Source organism: Panthera leo, chromosome A1 (assembly GCF_018350215.1).
Source record: "Panthera leo isolate Ple1 chromosome A1, P.leo_Ple1_pat1.1, whole genome shotgun sequence".
Classification (NCBI taxonomy): domain Eukaryota; kingdom Metazoa; phylum Chordata; class Mammalia; order Carnivora; family Felidae; genus Panthera; species Panthera leo.
In genome coordinates this window covers 189,780,709-189,800,867 of record NC_056679.1, presented here as the reverse complement: position 1 = coordinate 189,800,867, position 20,159 = coordinate 189,780,709, and the positions used below count along the sequence as shown (strand labels likewise).

Sequence of the window (20,159 nt, the reverse complement as noted above, 5' to 3'; positions counted from 1 at the left end):
CTTTGAGCTATTGGTATACCTAAATGGGAAGTAATTTTACCTTCCTAAATAAGTAACAATAAAAGACTGGTGTTAGATATGTAACGCTCCAATTTCAATAGAAACTATCTCTGTTTATACACTTAACAGCAATTGAAAAGTAGAAGTTACACTCTATTAGAATGTTTGCAAAGGAGCTAAATTCCCTGGCTCCAAAATGAAAAGTTACAAATTTGTTTTCCCTAGATACTTCCCTATGAAAATCACTTCCTAGGGGAGCCTGGGTGGCTCAGTCAGTTGTGTCTGATTTGGGCTCAGGTGACGATCTTGTGGTTCATGGGTTCAATCCCTATGTTGGGCTCTGTGATGACAGCTCAGAGCCTGGATCCTGCTTTGAATTCTGTGTCTCCCTCTCTCTCTGTCCCTCCCCTATTTGCTCTCTCTCTTTCTCAAAAATAAATAAGCATTAAAATTTTTTTAAAATAATAAATAAAATCACTTCTTTTACTGATAATTTTTATGGGAAATTTTTTGGTTAAAAAAACCACAGTGTAACTTTAGACCAGTCATTTAACCTCACAAACCAAGCACTCTCCTCTATATCATTGCTACTCAAAATGTAGTCTACAAACTAACAGAACTCACATCACTTAGGAGCTTGTAAGAAATGCAGAATATCAGGCCTACTATATCCTTAGACTGCTCTATCCTAGACGTACTGACTCAGAATCTGCATTTTAGCAAGATCACATGTGACTGATATACACATAAAAGTTTGAGAAGCACAGCTCTATACAGTAAGGTGTGCTTTGGGAGTGGGAGGGTAACTAAATGATTTTTTTTTTTCAGTATATGAAATTTATTGTCAAAATGGTTTCCATACAACACCCAGTGCTCATCCCAAAAGGTGCCCTCCCCAATACCCATCACCCACCCTCCCCTCCCTCCCACCCCCCATCAACCCTCAGTTTGTTCTCAGTTTTTAAGAGTCTCTCATGCTTTGGCTCTCTCCCACTCTAACCTCTTTTTTTTTTTTTTTTTTTTCCTTCCCCTCCCCCATGGGTTTCTGTCAAGTTTCTCAGGATCCACATAAGAGTGAAAACATATGGTATCTGTCTTTCTTTGTATGGCTTATTTTACTTAGCATCACACTCTCCAGTTCCATCCACGTTGTTACAAAGGGCCATATTTCATTCTTTCTCATTGCCCTGTAGTACTCCATTGTGTATATAAACCACAATTTCTTTATCCATTCATCAGTTGATGGACATTTAGGCTCTTTCCATAATTTGGCTATTGTTGAGAGTGCTGCTATAAACATTGGGGTACAAGTGCCCCTATGCATCAGTACTCCTAAATGATCTTAAAAACCCTTATCACTGATTTTTTCTGAAAAATCAGATCTGATAACATTGGAGCCCATATTATCTTGTGGCAACAGTCAGCTAAAGCTGAGTAACAGCTATCCTATTAGATGGGGCATGAACTCTCTTTTGCTCCCTTAGTCCTCATCTATCCTCCTTCATATATTTATGTTGACTGCTTGGCCCCTACTCAGCCTCTAATCTAAATCAGATTCCAACCAGAATTGAGGAAGTCCCTTTTTTTACTAAAAATTTGTTAGCTATATGTATCTTTAGGTGAAAGAAAAAAAATGTTCATTTACCTTGATGGGAAGTAGTGAGGTCCAGGTAGGAAGTAAGGGTGATGAAAAGAGAATCGCGGTGGTGTCCCAAACAATGTGGCTGGATGGCCAAGGGGAGAAGCCTGGTAGACATGTGAGTGTGGAATAGGAGGAGCCTGGGGGATTGGAGCACTTCTGGGACAAGTGGAAACGCTAGGATACTCCTTGGGAGGCTGGATGGTTGAGGTTGCAAATCTGGCATGGGCAGTACTTGCACTTGTTGGAATCCTGTTGGTGTTCTCCAGAGAGACAGGAGTGGGTCTCTTCACAGAGCGATTGGCTCCAGAATGTAGCCGATGAGTGTCTGTCTGGGAGGGCCCAGCGAAGCGCTGGGGTGGGAGTGCCGGTCGGAGGGGCAGACTTGGAGCCTGGACAGCCACCTGGGCAGTACTGGAGACGGTGGGCTGGAAAAGTGAGATAGGGCTTGGGTGCTGGACTGCAGGTGTGGGCAGCTGGATGGCAGGTGTGGCGTCACCTTTAGAAATAAAAACAGCATAGGTCTGGCATTAACTGAATTGCTCCATGTCTTTCTTTTTTCAGAATTTAATAAACTGTACAACCAGAAGCCTTCACTAACCAGCTTACCTAACAACATCACCACATCAAACCACTCTATTTCCTGTATAGTATTTTAAACAAATCAAAGTCATTTTGTTTACCTATTTTACATTTTTTGTCTCTCTTTCCCACCTAGATTCTACGTGCCATGAGAAGACAAACCTTTTGTTTTGCTCACTGCTGTATCCCCAGGGCTCAAAATTCTAGCTGGCACAGAATAGGCCCTCCACAAATACTTTTGAATGAATAAATAAATGAACAAAATTATTGAGTGTTTGAGTGAAAGACAAATACACACAAACGCTAATATGTATATATAAATCTTTCTTTAAAAAATAATATGAAACTACTGAAACTAATAATATGGTTACTTGTAAGGAACAATCATCTGGGGAAAGGGACAGGGCAGTGGTGCAGAAAAAAAAGCTAGACTTTCATTTTATATCTATCAATACCATTTGAATTTTCTATTGTCTAAATATGTTAACTTTATTTTAAATATTATTTGAGGTTTCAGGGCAGCGGTATGCATCATTTCTCTCCTATGTCATATACTTCTCTATATTAAGCTAAATTATGAATAACATTTAATATTTTAATTGAAAAAATAAGCAATCAGTAAAATTATTTTGCTTTATTGCATTCAATGTGAATACAGAAGGAAATGCCCAGGTGAGAAGAAGACTCGCCACAGATCAACAATTTGTGGCAGATAGGAAAGGAATATTATTGCAGCAAAGCATGATGGATATGGCAGGATTTTTAAAGGTAGATAAAACAATCATGTTCTTGAACAGGAGAGGACTAATTGAGTTTCTGAGTTATTTAAATGACACATTAGCTGAAATAAACTAAACTTTTCCAAAGAAAGACATAGAGAAGCCATAGCAATAGACCCATGATCTGGTTTATTCCAACGCAGTTAGATCTCTGTTCATATATAAGATGCAGTCCAAGAGCAAACTCTATGATTAGAACTGTCTTGTGCGAGGCTGAAAGGAATGCAGATCTTCTCTTAGTCTTGCCCAGGTAAGGCCTTTCCTTTCTTCTTTCTCTCCAGATAAGGCATATAATACTCCTCTTAAATTTGCAGGCAAGAAATTAAGGGATATATTGCAGGCAAGAAATTGGGATATATCTGTACTTAAGTTAAGTTACAGATAATATAGGAGTTAAGTACAGATAATATAGGAGAAGGGTGTAAATGAAGCTGTCCTGATTCTTAGTTGATAGGGTTATGTACCCTCCCATCTGTGAGGCACAGGCCTTAGGCCTTTCCTGATTGATCAAGCATAAAGTAATTTCCCTCTTCCATGTTCCCTCAGAACATGTAAATCTATAACTTATCACAAAATAGTATAAATCTTTGTTATTTGCTTGCCTGTCACCCTTACCACAATCAAAAAACTGGAAGCTTGAGAGAAGGAACAGTTTCACTCATGTTTGCATCCCAGTATTTGGCAAAGAACTTGGTTAATAATAGTTAAGAAAGGTATGACTAGATGAAAACAACAACAACAACAACTAACAAATAAGTCTATAACTGACAGCACTTCTACCACTGATCTAGTATAAGAACTCCCTTCTCTAAACAACTATGAAGCTGGGCTGATCCGTAAAATCTTTCAAAAGTTTTATTAATTATCACTGCACTCAAGACATCTGCTCCTAAAATCTACCTCTGACACAGGTTTCTTTCCCCCATAGCTAGTATAAGAAGCTCTCAGTCTTCATTAAAGAAGTAGGATCTTCCTAAAAAAAGGAAAGGAACTACACAGACCAACTAATATTACTTCAGATACTGAAGAAGGAAGGGACTCATCTTTTAGCTGATATGAAATGTTCTTTTTTACCAAAGATATTTCTATAAAAAAAAAGAGGTATGAGGCATGAGATGATAAGTCATGCATTCCTTTAATTCAATATTCACTAAGCAACGAACCAGGCACTGTTTTGGTCTGAGGTTAAAAAAAAAAAAAAGATGCATAATTACACTGTACTATAATGAAGATGTCTTAAATGTCAAAATTCTAGTGGTTAAGCAGGAAGTAAAAGTCTGCATCATCCAGTCATCTCTATAAACTGTCAGTGAATAGGGAAGGCTTGTGGGAAGGGCAGAGCTCTAATGTTTCAAGCTGTAGATAAAGTATGTAAAAGACTAGCCAGTCTCTTGTTTTCTTCTCTAGCATAGAGCTAGGTTATCTTTCCCAGCCTCCTTTGCAGTTAGGAACTGCCATTTGGCTAAGGGCTACCCAGTGGAAGGTAGAAGAAATTTGCACCAGTTCTAAGACTGGTCCATGAAAAACTTTCATGCATTATCTTCCATGCTCTTTCCCTTTCTGCAGGTTCATGCACACGAGGTCTGGTGGCCTTGGATGCCACATATTAAAGATGGCAGTGCCACAGGGTAGAAGTCTGTGTCTATGAGGCACTCTTTCAAAGACGGCTACACACTGATTAGAAATACCTATTTTAAACTTGAAATGTATAAAAATAAACCATAATCCTGTTTAAACCATTATGTTTAGGTGCTTGTTAAAGCAGCTTGCATTATCTAATCATTACATGAGATAAAGAGCAGAATTCTAGTCCTATAGTATAGTATGACAGGAACAAAAAAAAAGTTATCTCTCTCACCATCTCTACAAAAAAGGAAGAATCCACTGCCTGTGCTGACTGGACAGAGTGCAACTAGGATTTTGTTGTGTGACTGGGATAAACAGCGAAGGAGTAAGGAATGGCAGAAAATGAGGACAGCCCATATTTCTCTACAAGAAAAAGCTATATGGAGATAGTAAGGAGAGAAGAACCAGCATATGGCTGAGTAAAGAGAAAAAGAGGCAGAGAAAGAAAGAGAGGAGAGAGAAATAAAGTAATAGGCAGAGATGCAGAGACAGAGTTGGGGAATGAAGAATTGGGACAGTTAGGCAACTGATTAAAAAAAAAAGTGGGACTTTGGAGAGGGACAATGGTAATGAGGAGTCCCCAAGACTTACTATATGTTGAACCACGTGATTCCTCCTTCCCTACCCTCTCAAGAAAACCTACAATATAGAGCTATATCACTTTTCAAGTAATTTCTGAGCCAGAGTTGTGTCTTTCATGGACATAATACTTTGCTGGAATGGATCTTAAGGTAGAGAGACAACTAGCTTTGTTGGGATTATAATAGGATTGGAACAGTGTAGGGTTTTTTTGGCTTGTTTCAGTTAAACAAGAAGAGGTGGGTAAACCAAAAAGGCATCAAACAACTGAAATAGTAGTAAACTTTTTTAACCAAAAATTTAGAGAAAGGTATGAATTCAGAAGAGTGAAAGATGTCAAATGAGTGAAGATATAATAAGGCAAACCAATTTTAGGCCTGAGAAATACAATGTAGAGAACAAAATAATTAACCAGAAAATTCATCTATGTATAAAGTGACATTCAAAACCCAGGCTAAAATAATTTCCAGGGTGCCTGGGTGGCTAAGTTGGTTAAGTATCCAACTCTTAATTTCAGCTTAGGTAATGATTTCATGGTTCATGGAATTGAGCCCCGTGTCAGGCTCCGTGCTAACAGCTCAGAGCCTGCTTGGAATTCTCTCTCTCTCGCTCTCTCTGCCCCTCCCTGCTCACACTCTCTCAAAAATAAACACTAAAAAATATATATATAATTTTCACTAGAATTCTGTAAGACGTTAAAGTAAACAAACTTGAGAATATAAAATAATAGTACTGGCATAACTGGCATCAAAGGTATTTGATAAAATAAAGATGTTTAAAAAGAATTCTGGACTATCATGCTGTAATCATTTTTGGAAATGAGAAATAGGAGAAGAGCTCGGGACACGGCATTAAATGTGAAAGGTGGAGTAAACATAATGCACTGGTCACAGAAATGATATCAGACAAGGTACTACAGATTCCATCAAAGAAGTAGTAAAATTGGTTGTATTTTTATCTATCCTTTCTAGAACTACCTTATAAGCTCTTATATAAGAGACTGTAAAGATACTTTTATATTCTGCCTCAAGCACAGAGTTTTATCTATAACTGGTGCTTAATAAACATTAGGCAGTGGGGGACAGGTAGGCAGGCATGCAAATATGGCAGTGGAATACACTATAGATTGAGATGGAAAAGTTCATCAAAACAAAGTAGGATACCAAATTACATTGCTAGATTTCAAATAGATTGACATAATGAGATAAAAATGTGCTAGGATGATCCAGTACATACAACAAATAATTGCTTCTCAGAACAAATAAGTTTAACAGAATACACAGTAAAATAAAATAAGCTTGACTGAGAACCAAATAATGGATAAAGACTACTAGGAGGTGCATGAATTCTGTACATGAAATATTGCCTAGTGATCACAACAAACTTAAATTTAAGATCCTAACAACAAAAAAAGACAAAAAAAAGTCCATTCTTGGGTTGATTTTTGGAAATACAGATGTTGCCTAGGGGAAAATAAAGCTAATAGGGGTAAGTAAAATGAAGAGTTCATTTAAAAATGAAGGTTATTTTATATGATAATGCTAAAAACCTAGAAGTAAAAAATGTGCCTCAAAAATCAGTTATTGGTTAACTGACCAAATTAAAGAGAACAGAGAACCCATCAAAAAGGAAAGAAATCTTTTAAAAATGGAAAGTTTGTCCAAATGTATTAAACAGGGCTGCCCAAGTATGTAAGTGTAAATAAAAATTAAGCAATCCAAAGGAAAATTGAAGGAGTCACATCTGAGAGACCTCAAAGTCAATACTAAGTGACTTCACTTTTATAGAAGGAACGCAGTGGAATCAGTGGAATAGTCATTATAGTATAAAAGGCAACTGAAAGAAGACCAGAGAGACTCAATAAACCCCTTCACCTACAGAAGAAGACTGTAAGATTTCTGAACCCTAATTCATTTTCATAGCAGATAGGTTAAGATTATATAGATTACAGTAGTATAATGTCAAGTTCACAGAATGTTCTAATCCAAGTTGATAAAATTAATATAACTAGATCTTATGCAGCATTCACCTAATAATTATATAGAAGCTCAAAGTCATAACTGAGAAAATATTAGATGAAGTAGATACAAATGGTCTCATGCAGCATTTAACTGTGGATAGAGGCAGATGGAAGAGAGGTCTTGAAAGGAAGAATAAAGAGAAGAAATATGGATTGTGAAAGCATAAATCATAAATAACATAGCAGGCAAAACAAAATACATCAACAAAGCCTTAATTAAGCCTAAGTTGAAATACAGGATTAAAGGAGATACTACCAAATAATGAGGTGTGAAAGTGCCTGACTCTGCTGGAAGAGAATAAGGCAACATAATCAGCTTTCTGCATCTTTCTCTTGAGCCTAGACATCTTTTTTTTTCCTTTTTTTTCTCTTTTTTTTTTTTCAATATATGAAATTTATTGTCAAATTGGTTTCCATACAACACCCAGTGCTCATCCCAAAAGGTGCCCTCCTTGGGGCGCCTGGGTGGCTCAGTCGGTTAAGCGTCCCACTTCAGCTCAGGTCACGATCTCATGGTCCGTGAGTTCGAGCCCCGTGTCGGGCTCTGGGCTGATGGCTCAGAGCCTGGACCCTGCTTCCGATTCTGTGTCTCCCTCTCTCTCTGCCCCTCCCCAGTTCATGCTCTGTCTCTCTCTGTCTCAAAAATAAATAAATGGTAAAAAAAAAAATTTAAAAAAAAAAAAAAAGGTGCCCTCCTCAATACCCATCACCCACCCTCCCCTCCCTCCCACCCCCCATCAACCCTCAGTTTGTTCTGTTTTTAAGAGTCTCTTATGCTTTGGCTTAGACATCTTAAATGTGGCTTTGTTGCTATCAATTGCTATAATGATACATAGGGAAAAAAAGAACATTGAAAATGTGTAAGATTCTAAAAAGTCAATTTTTAACATATCTAAACCCCTTAGTGCTAAGGGGTGGCTGTATTACCAGAAGGAGCTGAACAGGTGGCAACTAGAAAAAGCAGTGGTTTTAGGACAAGTAACAGTAAGTAGTGAATGTATAAAGCTCTGCCTAAGAGATTGTAAAATAGGTGCTGGAAGAACAAACCCATGATGGACAGTTATCAAGTTATCAAGTTATCAAGATAATAGATTCTCAACTTTGGGTTCTTAAAAGCAACAGACAGGAATGTTATAAAGAATTGATAATAGAGGAGAAATTTAGGGAAAGACAATATACAGAACCAGATATTTGGTATAAAATAGATTACTTTCACTACTTTTCTAGAGCAGCAAGAGAACAGTCTTAACAGATCAGTCATCATTGCTAAATTCCAAAACAGGATGCTCTATATCCCATTAGCAAGGCATTCTTTTTTGGTGATAGTACAAAGACACTCCTATTTCCTATTGAATTACGTCAGTCATTTCCTGCATTATCTGCCTAATCTATGTGCTAATGCTGATTTGGTTAAAAGGTCTTAAGTTTTACACATGGAACATTTGCTACTCTGGCAAACCAAGCGCTTTGAGGTCTACTGAAATTTTTCCTTCTCCAATTTAATGTTTTTAAACATTAAACATTTCTTCTTGATTTTTTCCCTTAATATTGTTGTTCTAAAAATTCTTAAGGTAACAGAAACAAAATTTCACCTTAAGGTAAAATTTTCACACAGTTATTAAAAAAATTAATAATCTACAATAAAACCAACTCACCAACTGGTTGAGTGATGGTATTCTGTAGGCTGGGAATTATCACAGAGTAGGTAGGTGAGCGATAAGGATATATTGTTGTAGGATTTGTAGACATGATATTCTGTGTGGTACCAGAAAATACATTGGAAACACTTAAAGGGAAGCGTTTTCGCTTCCCTGGACGAGGTTGATAAACCCAACCTATAGAAGAAGATAAGCAATTTTTAATTTGAACATATAGGCCCTATTTAGCCTTTAGACAGTTTTTTTCACAATAAAATATCCAAAATACTTCTAAATTAAAAAAAAAAAAAGTTATTGTCTAAAGTGTCTTTTCCAGCTTTATTAGGCTATTTCTGTGCATTTTAATATCCAGATAGCTCTTAACTAGTGGTCAGTGTTATAACCCACAATTCAGAGTGAGGTCAAATGTCTTATATCCAAAGACACACATTGATTCCATAGTAAAATCAACATTAAAGACATTGGGTTTGAATCTCAAGGCTTTTCCTTTACCTGTAAGGTAAGATATTATTCATCTCCTGTTTCCTCACTTTCTGTGAGATCTAATTGTCTGTATCTTACAATGAAACGGTCACTAACGACCAGTCATTTTTATGCCTAGTTGGAAGAGTCACTCTCCTAAACTTGGCAGTCCTAAGTCCACAGACAACCCAATTTCCTTCCAAAGTCAGAAAAGTGGAGTTATAACAGTTTGCAGCCACTGAATAACCAGGGGTATCACTCGGACCACCTACCCCCACATCCAGAACCTTTCTGCTAATATTTTAGAAAAAGATAACTCCTCTCCCATCATGCATGATCATGTTGGCCATACACTTTGCCTTTACCCAAGCTTAATCTAAATGTCCTACAGCTGGGGGATAAATCAGAATTCCTTTAAAACTACATCATGATGAGGATAAATTTATCAGTCAGAAGGCACAACTATGTTCTGATAACTATATAACATTAAAATGGAGCATGGTGTCAATTCCTGCATTCTCATTAAGTGTATGATGCATATTTGTTTCTGTTGCTGTGATTTTAACTCTTCATTTTCTATTTGCAAAGTTATAGTCTAGAACTCTGGAGTTTTACCTTCATTAAGTTCATTTCTATATATTTAATCAAAACCACACTAACATTGTTACATCGCCAGGTTTGTTATTAGTTGGCAAGTATGAGACCAGACCCTCTATTTTGTTCTATTTAAGAAAACTTATGCCCAGTATTGATTCAATCATTACTACAGTATTAGCCATTATTCTCTTAATTGTACATATTGGATTAGAAAAATATGCATTTTTGTCTTTTCATCTCAACCTAACCTAATCTTTACCTAAATAAATTTAAAAGAAACTAAAAAGAGGTTTTGTTCATTTCATTGGATTACCAGGAAATTCCTCTCTGTGTTTTTCTTTAATCTTTTGTGCTTCATCATAATAGGGTTTCTTTTGTTCTTCGCTAAGTTTGTTCCATTCTAACCCAAGCTGGACACTGATTTCTGCGTTGTTGGCTGCTGGGTTAGCTTTGGCTAGTGCTGGCCGGTGAATCCTTGCCCAAACCATAAATGCATTCATGGGTCGCTTCACATGACCATTTCTGTCCTTACTGAAGGGAGTATCTGGTATTCCTACATGACAAAAATTAAAAACTAAATTAATGTGCTACATACACACATACATACACACAATGTTAAAGTGAAGTGCACATTCATCTATATTTATTTTTAAATATCTGGAGAAAATACACACTTCAATATAGTCAAAGAACTGCCAGTATTCCAGAATGCCTCATAACGCCTGAACTCAGCATTCTAAACTATAGCTTAGAATGACTCTTCTTTTCTTCAAAAAGGATAATATTGTTGAAGTTATTGTAAGAGTAATAATGTTGAAAATATAGTAAACTGCTGGCTCATTACCTCTTTGAGCTTTAGTAATACCTCTACCAATAATTATCATATAGTTTCTTTCCCATTAAAAATATTCTATTACTGGGAGATGAGAACTATGACTTATTCATGACTATAATCCTAGCATTAGCTAAGTGTTCCCTAAGTGTTTAAAGGAATTCATTTACATGGCCCTGTAGTGTCCATTCAAGCAAAAATATAATATAATACTATATTTCATTATGAAGGAGAAGTTCTTGCCCAGGCGGGTAATCGACACTGATCCTATGTCCTGGGAGAAAAATGAAAGAAAAATAACAAAAGTGACCAAATGAAATTACAATAAAAGAAGGTGGCTAAATTCACATCTCTTACCTAAGTCATCAAAAACAGCTTTCTACAAACTTCCTATATTGTTTCTCTTTAGTTACTTGATACATAAAATGGTTTAAAACACACAAATAAGTATTATAAAGAAAGGTCTCCCTTTCTCTCCTTTAGAAAATGAAGTTTATAAAAGCAAGAGGGTGACATAGAGAAAGGATCATTAAGAAAAATAAGAAAACAATAGATATGAAAGTTAATAAAAATATGAACTGATGATTGATATGATTTCCCATGATACTGATTGGCATAATACTGTCTGAATTAAATTTTAAAATAAGAATTTTCTAACTATATGTTCGTAAGTAATGGTTAGAAATATGTTCGTAGTTGTTACTGCTGTTAACTATAGTCATTTCTTTGAAAACAATTTCTAGCTTATTCTACTGTATTTTAATTTTCTATGTCTATAAATCCTTAGCATTTAGAATACTAAACTGTTACATTTAATCATATACTACTTTTCTTAGAAAAATGTTTACTATTCATTTTTAAAGAAGACAAATCACCCCCAAATCCAGAATAAACTTTCCTGCTGGATTATAACCATTTTTTCATTAAACACCATTTAAAATTTTCTTCTTGATACACGTAAAAATATTAAGCTACTAAATACGGTAGTTTAAGTGCAGCATAACTGAGGGCTGAGGTAACTGTGATATCTAGTGAGAATATTTCTATTTTGTGTATAAACACTAGTCACTTCTAAATCTCATCATTCACTGGGTCTTAAAATAGGTATTTTTAAAAAATGTTTGGGAATCTTGGAACATGTTAGTGTATTTTACTGGTATATGTACAAGTCAATCGGAAGTGATACCTGTGCAGACTTTGCCCTGTAATGAATCAGTTCCATGATTTTATTTTTCTAGTTTAGGCTTCTGAAAGCTGACATGTCAGCTATGGGGCAACACAGACGAAGTTTGAAAAACAGATTCCCCTGTCGTCTAATACCTGCATCTGAGGGAAGCACGGTGAGCGGGACATCTTTAGTTTCAATTTTTACAGAAGGCTCCAGTAAAGATTGCATTTTAATAGGCACCGGTGTCAAGGGGACCTTGGTCAACCGTATCAACTCTGAAGGTGGAGGTCCCTGAAACTGGATCCGGGCCCCAGGGGGGACTGTGTGTAGAGTCAAAGGGATCCTGAGGTCTTGCTGGTGTGGCCCAAAGGCACTGGATGGCTGGCCCAGGATGACCTCCTTGCTGCCATGGATCAGGCCATTGGATGCGGGCTCAGTGCCCAGCCTGCAGTCCTCGCGGAGTCTCTCGGGTTCCTCCGTTTTGATGATGCCTTCTCTGATGGCCACCAGGTTTTTACCCTCCCCGCCTTTCGCTGCATCCCTCATGACCTCCTCCGCTTCCAATCTGCCCTTCTTCTCGCCCCCGCGGCGGCAGTCGAGGGTTGGCCCGGGGCCTTCCACCTTGGCCTCCCTGGAGGCCCTATGGCCGGCCTCCACAGGCCTTCGAGTCCCCGCCGACGGATCCAAGCCCGGCCCTGGCTCCTGCTTCTCGGCCTTGACGTGCAGCGCCCGGGGCTGCACCGGGTGCAGCTCGGGTCTGCAGAGGGCGCCGTCGGACGCGGGCGGCGGCGGTGGCAGCAGCAGTAGCTCGGGCCTCAGCTGCAGCAGCCTCGCTGGCGAGGGTGAAGCAACGACGCCTTCTTCCAGGGCCTGAGGCAGTGGTGGCCCTGGTGGCAGCAGCAACACCTGTTCCGACTTGACCTGCAGCAGTCGCCGTGCCGCGGGCTGTACACTCGACGCCTGGGGTTCCCCACACGACGAGGCCACGGTCGTAATGGCGGCCGCGCACGGGGTGGGCGGCGACGCAGGGAGATCCGCGCCTGCAGCCCTAAAAGAGGTGCCCTCCACCGGCAGCTGAGGCGGAGCAGGACGGAGCGGGCGCGGCGGGGTCGCCCGCGGCAGTTGGCGCAACTGAAGCGGCGGCTCTGGCCTGGCTCTCTCCATGGGGGGAGGGGGGGGGCGACGCCAGGGCCTGGTCCCAACCCGGATTGTGAGCTCAGCCGTTTGTTGGCGACCTTCCCCTTTCCCCTTTCGGTTAAGACCCTTCCAAAGCACTTACTACCCAGAACCCTACGCGGTTCAAAACGCGGCCCTCCGTCTTGGCCTCGCCCAATCACAAGCGTCCCGGTACCCCCGGCCTTCCAATCACAGGCGCATTCTCCGGCCCCTCCCGTCCACCGCTCTCTCCTCGTGCTGAGCCCTCGAATCACCCGCGATGGCAGGGGCTGTGGCACGTGCTGCCCATTTTCCCCCTCTGACTTTGCCTCTCTTCCGGAGTTCTCTCCTGGCCGTTGTCCTTAGTTACCCCTCCCCCGCCTGGAGAGCCCGACAATGGTGTTGCCCAGGGAACGGTGCGGTTCTATGCCACTGACCTCCAGGGGATAAAGTCGAGTGAGTCTCTTACGCGGGATGGGGAGCTGGGCCTTGTACTTGCCGGCTGACGTGACAGAATACATGCAAGTCCCGTGCTTCACGGGGGGCCCTTCAGATCTCTGCCAAGGGGAAAGGGGGAGGATTTTGCAACCCTCCTTTTTGTACAATAACTTTCAGTTGATCGCCAGGTTCTTTGGGCCCTACTAGCAAAATACATCCCAAATTTACCCACCTTTTTGGGCTTCCACCGCCATTACTCTATTCCAAGCTTCCATAATCTTCCACCTGGATACTGCTGTGTAAATAGTCTCCATTTTGCATCCTTGTTCCACTATATTACAGATGCCAGAGATCTTTTTAAAAGTGCAAATCTAGTCCTGTCACACCCTACGCTCCTAAATATTCCCATGGCTCTCCATTGATCTCATGATAAAGGTCTAATGTACTGCAAAGCATGTAAAGCTCCAAATACCTTGGGCTCTGTGGGTTCCAGCTACACTATCCTCTCATCATTCTATCTTAAGGGACTTTGAAAATGCCCCAAAGCTGTTTCTCTCTTATGTCTCCTTACCTCCTCCCTGCTCATTTTTCAAATGGTAGCTCAACTGTCACTTCCTCACAGAAGTCTTACCAGATTCTGAAAATCAGGGCAAATTTCCTTTATGCACTCATGTCTATCACTTAAAACTCTTACCACAATTTGTAATTATGTATTTCTTTATACTATTTAATGACTCTACTCCTTGACTGCAACCTCCTTGAGGGCAGTGTTTTGCTCATCATTGAATCCTCGATGCTATCCATAGAGCCTGACTTATAGTAGGCATTCAAGAAATTCTTGTTAGATAAATAAAGACTGCCTATTGTCTAATAATAACAGTAATTACTATCTATATTTAGGGTTTACTCTTGTGCCAGGCACTCTCCAAGTCCTTTCTATGACTATGCCTCTCCTTTTATTAGGACTGTGTTTATTTTCATCATGGAGGAAAAAGGAAATTGCTACATTTCTAAATGATGTCCTAAGATCTATAGATTTATCTTGAAGCAGATGATTTTTGTAACCAAAACAAGTTATCTCTACAAGAAGACCTGCCCCAATTCTCTAATCCCCTATTGTCAAATGTGGCAAAGAGGAGTTCTTATCTGGAAGGTAGACAAGGGCAGTGGTTCTCAAACTTTATTATCTTGGAACACTTTACACCCACAAAAATGATTGAAGATTCCAAAGTGCTTTATCAATATTTGTGGTTTTATCTGTCAATATTTGCCATATTATAAATAAAAACTAAGGACATTTAAAAAAATTAGTTCTCAGGGCACCTGGGTGGCTCAGTCGGTTAAGTGTCCAACTTTGGCTAGGGTCATGATCTCACGGTTTGTGAGTTCGAGCCCTGCATCAGGCTCTGTGCTGATAGTGCACACAATTTCTGATTCTCTGTGTCTCTCTCTCTGCTCTCCCTCCCTTGCTCGTGCTCTGTCTCTCTCGCTCTCAAAAATAAACATTAAAAAAATAAATAAAAAATAAAAATATTCTCAATTCATTCAAAATATCAATAATAAACTGATTACATGTTAACACATCACATTTTTATGCTAAAACCCTGTTTTCCCAAAAATTAAAAGAGTGGCACTGTAAATCTAATGTCTGGCTTAATTTAAAAAAAAAAAAAAAAGGTTGGATTCTCATGTGTTTCAGGCAATGTGTTGTGATCCACATGTCATATAGAATGCTTCATTCTGCATTCATGAGAGAATGAAGTGAAAAAGGCAAATATTGTCTTAGAATAATTATGATTGGATGCCTGGGTGGCTCAGTCAGTTAAGCGTCCAACTTCAGCTCAGGTCATGATCTCACAGTTCATGAGTTTGAGCCCCGCAGCGGACTCTGCTGTCAGCACAGAGCCTGCTTTGGATCCTCTGTCTCCCTCTCTCTCTGCCTCTCTCTCTCTCTCTCTCCCTCTCTCTCTCTCTCTCAAAAATAAACATTAAAATTTTTTTTAAAGAATTATGAAAATAGTATTAACCTAGCAGACTTTCAGAAAGAGTTGGTTCCTGAACTGCATTTTGAGAACCGCTGAACTGGGGTTTAAATATAAGAGCCAAACATGTGCACAAAGAATGATGAAAGAGGCATAGAAATAAATCAAGTTAATTGATTTTGTTCAGGACTAGTTCATTTTCCAATCTGAATTAGTAATTTAAAAAGTGATATGACAATCTTCTGTAACAGCAATGCAAATCGTATATGGGGAGTATATTTTAATCAGAAAGCAATATTTTTTTAAACAAAAAATAGCTTCATTAAGGTTTGATTTCTGTATCATAAGCTTACAATTAAGTGTACAATTTGATGAGTTTTAATGAATTGATAAAGTTGTGTAAGCATAAATACAATCTAGTTTGAGAACACTTCTATCAACTCAAGAAAGTTCTGAAATGAAACCCAAAAAACTCTTCTTGTTGCCAGTTGTAGTAAAAACTCTGCCCCACCTCCAACCCCAGGTGCTTTCTGTCTCTGTAATTTTCCCTTTCCTAGAAATTTCATATAAATAGAATCATATCATATGTAAGCTTATCTGTTTGTCTTCTTTAACATAGCATAATGTTTTTGAAGTTCATCCAAGCTGAATGTATTAGTGGTTCATTTTTTTTGTTTGTTTTTGCAGAGTAATATTCTATTATACGGAAATACCAAATTGTCTTTAGATATTTTGTTGTAAGATGTCTGTCACTCATCTTGCTTATCCATTCAATAGCTGATTGATATTTGATTATTTCTAGGTTTTTGATGCTGTGAATATGATGTCCATTCATATACAAATATTTGTGGCATCTAGGAACAGACTTGCTAGGTTATACGGTAAGTATAAACTTTTACAAAACTGCCAAACTGCTTTGCAAAATGAATGTACCACTTTAAATTTGCACTCACAACATGAGGGTCTCACTTTCTCTGCCTCTTCTCCAACATGTGGTACCATAAGTCATTTAAATTTTAGCCACTCTAGTGGGTATGTTATAGTAAATAATTGTATTTAAAATTAAATTTTCACAATAAATAATGACACTGAACATCTTTTCATGTGTTTAGTTGCTATTCTATACATCTTCATTGCCTAGTGTCTATTAAAGTGTTTTTGTCCATTTTTTTATATTCAGCTGTTTTCTTATTGTTGACTTTTAGGGATTAAAAAAAATTTTTTTAATGTTTATTTATTTTTGAGAAAGAGGGAGAGAGACAGAGTGTGGCAGGGGGAGGGGCAGAGAGAGAGGGAGACACAAAATCTGAAGCAGGTTCCAGGCTCTGAGCTGTCGGCACAGAGCCCACTGCGGGGCTTAAACTCACAAACTGCAAGATCATGACCTAAGCCAATGTCGGACACTGACTGAGTCACCCGGAGCCCCTAGGGATTTTTTTTTTTTTTTTTTTTTTTTTTAGGGATTCTTAATATATTATGGATACAGAGTCTTTATTAGATATATGTTTGTAAATATTTTCTTCCCCTCTGTGGCTTCTTTTCATTCTTCTTATTTTTCATTCTTTTTTTTAATGTTTATTTATTTTTGAGAAAGAGAGAGAGAGAGAGTGAGAGTGGCGGGGGGGCAGAGGGAGAGGAAGAGAGAGAATCCTAACCAGGCTCTGCACTGTTAGTGCAGAGCCTGATGCAGGGCTTTAACTAACAAACCGTGAGATCATGACCTGAGCTGAAATCAAGAGTCAGATGCTTAACCGACTGAGCCACCCAGGCACCCCATTTTTTCATTCTTAATGATGTCTTTTGAATAGTAAAAGTTTTTTAACTTTGATGGAGTCTAACTATCAATATGCCTTTAATCATATCTAAGAAATCTTTGCCTAAACCAAAGTTAAAAAGGTTTTTCTGTCATGTTTTTCTCTAGAAGTATTATGCCACACTGTCTTAATCATTACAGTTTTATGGTAAATCTTGAAATTAAGTCAAATAAGTCCTCAAACTTAGTTCTTTTCAAAAACCATATTAGCTATTTTTGGTCCTTTGGATTTCCTTATGGATTTTAACATTAGCTTATCAATTTTCACCACACACACACACAGCCTGTTGCATTGAATCTCTGCAATTCACTTGCAGAGAAAAATAGATATCTTAACAATATTGAGTTTTCCAATTTGCAGACTTGGGACATATCTCCATTTATTTTGGTCTTAAATTTTTCTTTTTTTTTCTTTTTTTTTTTAATTTTTCTTTACAATGTCTTGTAACTTTCAGTCTACAGTTCTGCACTTCTTTTGTTAAAATTCCTAAATATTTTTTAAACTGTTGTTAATATAACTATTTTCTTAATTTCATTTCTAGTTGGTTGTATATTGATATTATATTCATATTTTCTTGCCTGTCGCACAGGCTAGAAGCTACAGTCCAGTGTTAAATAGAAGTGGCAAGAGTGGACATCCTTGCTTTGTACCCAATATTGGGGGGAAGCATTGTCTTTCATCTTTAAGCATGATGTTAGTTGTAGGTTTTATGTAGCTGCTTTTTATCAAATTAAAGAAGTTATGTTTTATTCCTAGTTTGTTGAGAGCTTTATCATGAATGTTTGTTGGATTTTATCAAATGCATTTTCTATATTTATTGAGATGATCATATTGTTTACTCCTTTATTCCAGCGTCAGCAACATTTTCCAGAAAGGACCATAAAGTAAGTATTTTTGGTGTTGTGAGCTGTATGATCTCGGTGGCAATCAATCAACTCTGCTCTTGTAGCATGAAAGCAATTATAGGCAACATGTAAATGAATGGGAATAATTATGTTTCAACAAAACTTTATTTACAGAAAAAAAGACACCAGATTTGGTCTGCAGGCTGTAGTTTGCTGCTGCTAATATATGCATTACATTAAGTGCTATTCAAATGTTAAGCTAATCTGGGTAAACCTTACTTGGTCATAATGTATAATACTTTTTATACCTTACTGGATCTTTTAAGAGTTTTAACATTTATATTCATGAAGGGTATTGGTCTGTAGTTTGTAACTCAATTAAGTAATGTAATGTCTTTGCTTGATATTGGTCCATTCAGATTCTATATTTCATCTTGAGTCAATTTGTCATTTCTGTCTGCAAATTCGCTCATTTCAACTAAGGTGTCAAATTATTGAAATAAAGTTGTTTATAATTTATAATATTATGTTGTAATATTTTTATTTCTATAGGGTTCAGAATGTTTCCTCTTTCATTCCTAATTTTGGTAATTTGTATCTCTTCTCTTTTTTTGTAGTCATTTTACTAAAATTTTATCAATTCCATAGATCTTTTCAAAAAACTGTCAGTTTCATTGATTTTGTCTATTGTTTTGCTGGTTTTTGAAAAATTGATTTCTGCTATTGTCTTTATTATTTCCTTCATTCTACTTACATTGGGTTTGATTTGCTCTTCCTTTATAATTTCTTAAGTTGAAAGCTTAGCTAATTTTTTTAGGTTATTTTAAAGCTCATTTCCTTCCTAATATAAGCATTTAAGGCTATAAATTTCCCTCTGTGTACTGCTTTACCTGTGTTCCATTAGTTTTGCTATGTCCCAATTTTTTGTTCATGCAGTAGAGATATTTTCCAATTTCTCTTGTGATTTCTTCTTTGATCCATGAGTTATTTAGAAGCATATTGTTTAATTTCAAACTATATAAAGATCTCCCAGATTTCCTTCTGTTATTGACTTCTAATTTAATTCCATTATGGCCAAAGAACATATTTTGTATGATTTCAGTCCTTATAAATGTATTGTGATTTGTTCCTTCACCTAGTGTGTGATATATTCTAGAGAATCTTTCATGTGTACTTGAAAAGAATGTATATTCTACTGTTGCTGGGTGGAGTGTTCTAGTTGTTTAATAGTATGGCTCAAGTATTCTATATCCTTTCTTATTTACTGTCTAGTTGTATTATGAATTAGTATTGTCAGTGAGAGAGAAATATTGAAATATCCAACTATAATTCCTGAATAGTCTGCTTCTCCTTTCAAAGTTATCAATTTTTGCTTTACATATTTCAGGGTTCTCTTGCTAGGTGCTATTTGGAATTGCTGTATCTTTTTGATTAATTGATCCTGTTATCATTATGAAATATTCTTCTCTGTCTCTAGCGATTTTCTTATTTTTTAAAAATTCTTTAAATTTATTTATTTTGAGAGAGAAAGAGAATGTGAATGGGGGAGGGGCAGAGAGAGAATCCTTAAGCAGGCTTTTCACTGACAGTGTGGAGCCGACATGGGGCTCGGACCCACAAACCGTGAAATCATGATGTGAGCTGAAACCAAAAGTCAGATGCTTAACTGGCTGAGCCACCCAGATGCCCCTCTAGTGATTTTCTTAAAGTCTATTTTAATATAGCCTCTCCAGCTTTCTTATGGTTAGTGTTTGTTTCATATACCTTTTCCCATACTATCGCTTTCAATCTGTTTTATTTTTTAATGGTCTCATCCTTTAGTTAAATAACTTTTTCTTTACCTTAAAGGAATATATTATGGAATGCTACACCTTGGGACAAGGAAACATGTATTTGAAATTCAGTAGTTGAGCCAGTTTGTCCTCCTTATAGTTTCAATGAACTTACATTTAATGAATTGTATTACATTTCATAAAATGTAAT

The 20,159-nt window shown here is 37.6% G+C and overlaps 2 protein-coding genes across 5 annotated transcripts in view; one reads left to right on the top strand and one right to left on the bottom strand.

Moving 5' to 3' along the window:
* Window positions 1-13,613, bottom strand: part of SOX30 (SRY-box transcription factor 30) — a 36,613-nt gene extending 23,000 nt beyond the window's left edge. Inside the window, exons 1-4 of one of the 2 annotated variants that reach the window (XM_042948276.1) lie at window positions 12,095-13,605; window positions 10,256-10,495; window positions 8,881-9,060; window positions 1,646-2,138 (exon numbers count right to left, since the gene is read on the bottom strand). In XM_042948276.1, the coding sequence (XP_042804210.1) occupies window positions 1,646-2,138; window positions 8,881-9,060; window positions 10,256-10,495; window positions 12,095-13,106 (1,925 nt within the window). In that variant the 5' untranslated portion in view covers window positions 13,107-13,605. Of the gene's footprint in view, window positions 1-1,645; window positions 2,139-8,880; window positions 9,061-10,255; window positions 10,496-12,094 lie in introns of both variants that reach the window. The other variant, XM_042948283.1, reaches the window with a different exon arrangement.
* A 2,706-nt stretch (window positions 13,614-16,319) lies between these two features.
* Window positions 16,320-20,159, top strand: part of THG1L (tRNA-histidine guanylyltransferase 1 like) — a 29,542-nt gene continuing 25,702 nt past the window's right edge. For 2 of the 3 annotated variants that reach the window (XM_042948300.1, XM_042948291.1), the window contains exons 1-2: window positions 16,320-16,398; window positions 18,184-18,215. The gene's annotated coding sequence lies outside the window, so the exon portion shown is untranslated. The remainder of the gene's footprint in view (window positions 16,399-18,183; window positions 18,216-20,159) is intronic. The other variant, XM_042948294.1, reaches the window with a different exon arrangement.